Source organism: Micrasema longulum, unplaced genomic scaffold (assembly GCF_059751315.1).
Source record: "Micrasema longulum isolate JH-2025_06_02 unplaced genomic scaffold, ASM5975131v1 h1tg002911l, whole genome shotgun sequence".
Lineage (NCBI taxonomy): Eukaryota > Metazoa > Arthropoda > Insecta > Trichoptera > Brachycentridae > Micrasema > Micrasema longulum.
The window spans coordinates 165,755-172,623 of NW_028280030.1; the positions used below are offsets into that span (position 1 = coordinate 165,755).

Sequence of the window (6,869 nt, forward strand, 5' to 3'; positions counted from 1 at the left end):
ATCTTGTGTATCAATGAATATAATATAATATTTATTTGTCTGTCTAATGTCTAGTCTATCTTGGCTATATGTGTTAAATTCAAATAAAAAAAAAATCGGAATTAAATAAAAGATTTTTTGTTTTTTAAAAAGAGAGATTTTTTTATTTTATCCAAAAGAGCATTGTTTTAAATAAAAATTATTTATTTGAAATAAGTAGCAAGTAAAATAAATAATTTAAAATAAGGTAAAACAGTTTTTGAATTAACTGATTTTTTAAGTAAATAGAGATAAGTCAAAAAGTCACTTTTTTAAATGCAAGGATGTAAGTTGTATTATTCCAAAACATCGCAAGGAGCCATCTTCTTTATCGTTAGCTTTTCTCCAGACTTTTTGAGTGAATCTTCTGCAACACAATCGAACGAGCACTTGTTTGGATAGGTCTTTCCGTCACTACCGCATACTGGCAAGTAATTTCTTGGGCAAACGCATAATGCTTCTTCAGATTGGGCAATGGATACCAAACACATAGCAAGTACTAAGAAAACTGGAACAAAAATACATACTTTTATGACTTACAACAATAAAAAAAGGATTTATTAATTATTTGTGTTCTTATGATTTGACAAAATATTAATATAATAATGGTTATTTTCCACGAGTTGTAAATAACTCACATTAAGAAAATAGGATTTAAGTTGTGGTAGAGTGGGGATCGCAACGTGTCTGAATTATTTTTGTTATATGCAAGGTAAGATGATCAGTCTTACGCTTCAGGATCTAGTCCAAAAATAATGGAATATGACAGTATAGAATCACCTTACAAACCATACTTCAGATATACCCTGCCATGAATCGAACCCAAGACCTTAAGCGTGGTAGGCTTATGCGTAAGCTACTCTTCTGCGAGGCAGACTTATCGCAGCTCAGTTTCCTTTTTCAGAATTTTTACCTGAGATAAGCCATCGAGTCGAAAACACTCAAGAGTTCTGGTTCTTTTACACATTCAGAATTGTGTTTTTGTCCGCTTGGACAGTAATGAAAATACAATGCGTGGTTTTAATGTAACGTTAAAAACTTGAGAATGACAAATGACTATGTAGGTACTTGCTTTGACTCAGTAGAAAATTCTTGTTGAATCAGAGTATTGTCATGTTACGATGATAAAGAAGAACTTCAGTGCTATGGGAAATTCGTTGTGAAAAATGTTTTCTTACACCCAGTAAAATTTACAGTACAGTATTTGTATTGCGAAGTTTCTTGAAAATATATGGATAAAAAAAAGTTTCAATGTAAATTCATAACTTTGAACTGCGTCACAAATTCTTATCACAATCAATCAATTGCAGGGTTGTGATAGATTTCTGGTTTCCGAGTATCCAGTTTTTTCAACGTTAAGTGTATTTTAACGTTATGGGGCTCTTCTTTTAAATTCAAACTCACCGACGACCACCAATGACGTCAAGGGTGGAGTAATTTCAAAATTACTAAAAGTTTAAAAAATCACAGCGATTATAAATATGATACAAAAAAATATTTTTTTGCTTAGTTTGATGTCTATTAATAAATTAAAAAAAAACTAACCTTCTTCATTTTCCTTTCTTAAAATTGAGTTTTTTTATTTTGATTGAAAATTTTTACATAAGCATTCATTTGAACAATTATTTAATTCCCGCCAAACTGCAAGCAATTTTTTTGCAGGGATTTCTCTCTTAAAATATTTTGGTAATACAATATAATAACGTTTACATAAAAATATAAAAAATCTTGAATACATCGATAAAATAAAAGTCGGCCTCGTGATGTAATGGTAAGCACGTTAGCCTGCCATGCAAGAGGTGTTGGGTTCGATTCCCGGCATGGTTGTATATGGCAATGTGAAATATTTATTTAAAAGGGTGTTTTCACACTAGAATATTTTATAGTCCCTGAACTGGTACCTGAAGCGTAAGACTGATCATCTTACCTTTATGTAACAAAAAATGATCAAGATACGCTGCGATTGGTGTACCAATGCAGTGCCCTATGTACTATTAGGTGTGGAAAGGTAACGGTGATGACGATGATGAAAATAAAAGTAAAATAAAATAAAGCACATGTAAATCAAGTCTTTTTTGATTCCGAAATATATGAAAATATTATACAAACACTTTTTTCAACATTATTTTTAATTGTTTGGTTTCTTTCTTTCTCGTTTCTTTCTTTTTCTTTCTCTTTTTTTTTACTATTTTAACTTAGAATTTAAGAAAATGATTTTTAAAACAAATTTCACTTTGTTTTTATTTATCTCACTATTTTTTATTTAGACCGGGAGTCTATTTACTATGCGTGGGAGTATATACGCCCTTTACAACTCGTTGAAAGTGGCGCACAAAATTGAAATATTTAGGTAGGAAAATAAAATAGAATTGGAGTTACGGTATTCTCGCGTATTGTTATGGCCATATACTGCTGATGCCCCGTAAGACTAAACAACGCTAACCAACATAAATACTTTACAAGTTATAAGGTTATAAACTTCAAAGTGAATAAAATATAAACACACTTTGATAACAATAATAATCATTCCTTTTCGGTGGATAAAGCACTTCAATTTTACCTAAAGTGAACAAAAATCACTCACGCTTCAAGATCTCTTTCATGATATTTAAATTCGCTGACCAGGTGGACAATACGACAATAATAAAACGGATTTTTAAATATTTTTTTAAAGACATAATTTGAATCATATAAGTGAAAATTCACTTTCAATAATTAAAAAAAATATATAATAGTAATCTGATAACCTTAAAACTTTTAAATTTACTAAAAACACTACAAATTTGTAACGCGAAATAACAAACTTTTGATTATCCGGAAATTCGATATCAACGAAATCGAACTCTTTTTAAGAAAATGAAAAATAAGACCAATAATGACATAATGTGGTTGAAGCGAGGGCAGATACAGTCAGGACTAAACAAGAGGACTTCTAAAATGAAGACAAGTACTGAGGGACACCAGAATAAGAGAGCTTTGTGAGGTTGAGAATATCGTAAGATGAAGTAGACAGCGAAGGAGGAACTGGTTCATTCATGTTCAAAGAATGGACAAAACCATCCTTCATTATGCTGCACTGCATTATCAGACTCACGGGACTTGGCCTCGTGGAAGACCTCCCAAAAGATGGAAGAACAGCTGGGAATCCATCTCACAGGAGGAAAAACACTCTGGAGAACATACCGCATTGGTCAATAGCAAGGAAGAGGAAGAAGATAAAATAAAAAGGAATGATTTTTTTTATATATGAAAAAATAAATCTTTAATATTTTAAGTCAACCATGTCGGGAATCAAACCGAGTTGAAGAGAATAAATAATAAGTGATAAGAATCTATCTTAAAATTTGACTTACCGAGTAATTTGGCCATTATGATAATTGATGATATCTTCAATAAATTTCAATTAGAAGCGATTCTTTCCGTTTAACAATGAACGATTCAGGTGAATTATATATCAACACTACTTTATATCAGCGTTCTACCTGTGAGTATTACTCACCTGTCTGATAACATTTAGACAGAAGATTCTCAAAATGTGAAGCAAGAATTTAGTTTTTTTATTAAAAGTAATCAATTAATAATTCATTGAATTTTATGTGCGTGTGTCATTATAATCGTTTTTGAACGTATCTATGTATATAACTCAAATAATTGTGTATACAGTCCCGACACAATAAGGATCTAGCGAGTCAGGACATAAAAATAAGGATGAAACATGTAATTTGTATTTTTTTATGAAAATAAAAAACATTTTTTCCAAGTAACATTTAAAAATAAGCCTAGTATTAAATATGTTTTCTTCTTTAAATAATTAAAGGAGATATAAACAGCAAATATCTTGAACATTTTAACATTCTGACGGAAGAAAGTTTTTCACAAAACTACTTTTTTATTTTATTTATTTATTACTTACTAATTCCTGCGTTTTTTAAAATAAAAAAAACAAAGTTTTTATTTAAACAGAGATATGGATATTGAAAAACAAAACGGCTAAAATGATTAAGTTGATGAATGCAGAAAACGATAAAGACCGTGAAAGACATGGCATGACCAAATTTAACAAATACTTGAAGAATATGTTGAGATATTAGTCTATACTTGGCTCATATCTCAACATATTACAAACGTTTCCAATAAATGTTTTAATGTTACACAAAAATAAACATGGACATAGTGTTAAGGAAAAATGGTATTTCGTATGTTTAGTAAATAAAAGGTTAGCCACAAAAAATTGTTTCGCCGAACCTTTAAACTATTTTTATATTTAGGGTAATTTCATTCTTAGATAATAAGTCAAACCTTTTAATCTGGTTGTTTTCCCTTCAACAGTTTTGTGAACATATGACTAAATTTTGAGAGACACGCATTATCGACAAAATCAAGAAAAACCTCAGCGCTGGTTTGGTCATGTAGAACGAATGGGCAGCGAAAGAACGGCTAAGAATATTTACAATGCGAATGTTGATGGATGCAGAAACTGGGGTAGACCGAGAAAGACATGGCATGACCAAATCCAACAAATACTTGAAGATGGACATGTCAAAAGTCGGAATAATCGGCGCGCGTGCATAAGAAGATGTATAAATGTAGAAGAAGCGAGATCTGTATGCAAAGATAGAGTTATGTGGCGTTCTATCCTCACTGCCTACCCTTACGGGGAAACGGAGTGATGGTTTGTTGTTGTTGTTGTTGACTAAATTTTTTTTTTTATTCTCTAGAACATTCCTACGCATTTTCTCATATTTCACCCATCTGTTAAGTAAAACTATGTCTTTTTTTACAATTCATGATTTTTAATTTTTTATTTCCAGTATATATTTTATGTAAAACTTGTTGTTATTTTCTTAAAATAAATCATATAAAACCAAAATTCAATGCGTATACATTTATAAATTATAAAAACTCTTGGACAAAAACAAATATTTTTATAATTTTACATATTTATTTAGATATTCGTACCTCATTAAATTAATATCTTATAATTCCTTAATTATTCCTTTCTGTACTTTTTCTTATTTATTTATTCATTATACATACATTACAAATTTACAAAATGGCACAAAAAACACTATGACAAATTTTGCTTGTACTGGGAGTAGGCTCAGTATATGAAGGGTCGGCAAGCCAGAAATATTAGTATGTCTAATGTTGTGATCGGTTCCTCTATAAGCAAATTATATTTTATGATAAAAGTTATGCCGCCCGTTTATGTATATTCTTAACAACCAATTAAAAAAAATATATATTTGTCAAAAATAGAAGAAAAAACGGTTTTGAAATAGGCAGAAATGATTATTATTTTTTCTCTTTTTAAAAAAAAAATTGATTGGGGATATCAATAGTATTACATGTAACAAAAATATAACAAATAAAATATACAGAGAATAAAACCAATTACAGATATCCACAGAAATACTTTAAATACACGTACAATACATACTAGTGTGTTTGTGTGAGTGTAAGTGAGTGAGAGTGGGTGAGTGGGTGTTATATTGGAATGAGGGTGGACATGTGTGTAAATATTGCACAAGTGTTAAGTGTCGAAAATATAAATTTATATAAAATATTAAGAATTAGAGATTAAATTTAATAAAATAAAATAAAATAAGATGAAATAAGACTTAATTATTAAAACTAAGTATAAGACAAAAAAGTATGTTTTAAGACGCGCATTTTAAATGTTATTTTCTTACAATCAAACGGATCAATAAGGGGAAAGTTCAAATTATATTCACTAGCAAAACGTATAACTGGAGAGTTCTGGGCATAGTTCGTACGAACTCCTGGCACATGAAATAGAGAGCTCGACGTGTGACGGGTGCGGTAGCCGGGGACATTTAATGATAACTCCGACAAAAGAGCCGGACTATCAAGGCGTACACTAAGTATGTCATGAAGCACCCCCATGTCCAACAGTAGACGGGGATCTTTTAAAGTAAGCAAGTGGTGTTTTTTGCAGGAAGACATATAATTAAGATCGGTATACCTGCATCTCCAGTTAAGATGTCTAAGAAATGTCCATTGAATTTTCTCGAACTTTTCTTTATGTGTGACATATTGTGGAGACCAAACAGAAGAGGCATACTCGAGCAAACTGCGAACATGAGCAAAGTAAATTTACTGTATAAATGTTATTTTATGTTCTATTCTTTATATTTTTTATTCTTATATAACAACTGTTGTTTTTCTTAAATAAATAAAAGTAAAATTAAAAATAAAATTAAAAAAATACAAAGTATATGATAAGAAAAAAAAATATTTCATGCTATCATTTTTTACATTAAAAAAAAAATACACATCAACCTCGTAAGATTTCGTAAATTGTAAATATTTGGTTTTTTAATAATAAAAAAAAATAAAAACATTATGGGAATGTGGAATAAACAAATATTACATTATTAAATTTTTTTTTTGCGTTTATCCATAAACAAAAATTCAAGTAAAAAAGTATTTCGCTTCCAGAAAAATGGTGAACATATCTCAATCAAATTATTATCAAGCTATGTAATTTTATTATTAAAATTTATTTGGACATTAAATTGTAATTTATGAGTAATCAATTCAGTCGGAAGATAGTGATAATTTATCGCTTGGTTTATCTTATCTACTAAGCCCTGAATGTAGATGTGTAGAAATGGATGTATATAATATACACTTAGGCATTGTACTGTACATAGGCATGCATGAGATTAGAAAATCAATACAAAAATACAGTTTTTTGGTAAAAAAAACATTTTTTCAGATTAAGTAAGGACATGGTTAATCCTGAAAAATTAAATCAAAACATGCTGTTTCTTTAAAATTCATGTATCCAGTATTTATTTATTTTTCTGAATTACGTTGCTTTATAA

General features: G+C 29.6%; 1 protein-coding gene across 1 annotated transcript; it reads right to left on the reverse strand.

The window, feature by feature from the left end:
- Positions 1-122: 122 nt before the first annotated feature.
- Positions 123-3,507, reverse strand: LOC148271362 (turripeptide Ici9.1-like). The gene is made up of 2 exons (XM_088241486.1): positions 3,372-3,507; positions 123-526 (listed from the first exon to the last, which is right to left on the reverse strand). Exons 1-2 carry the CDS (start codon positions 3,385-3,387, stop codon positions 315-317), a joined length of 228 nt encoding a protein of 75 aa, XP_088097612.1. The 5' UTR covers positions 3,388-3,507; the 3' UTR covers positions 123-314.
- Positions 3,508-6,869: the final 3,362 nt, after the last annotated feature.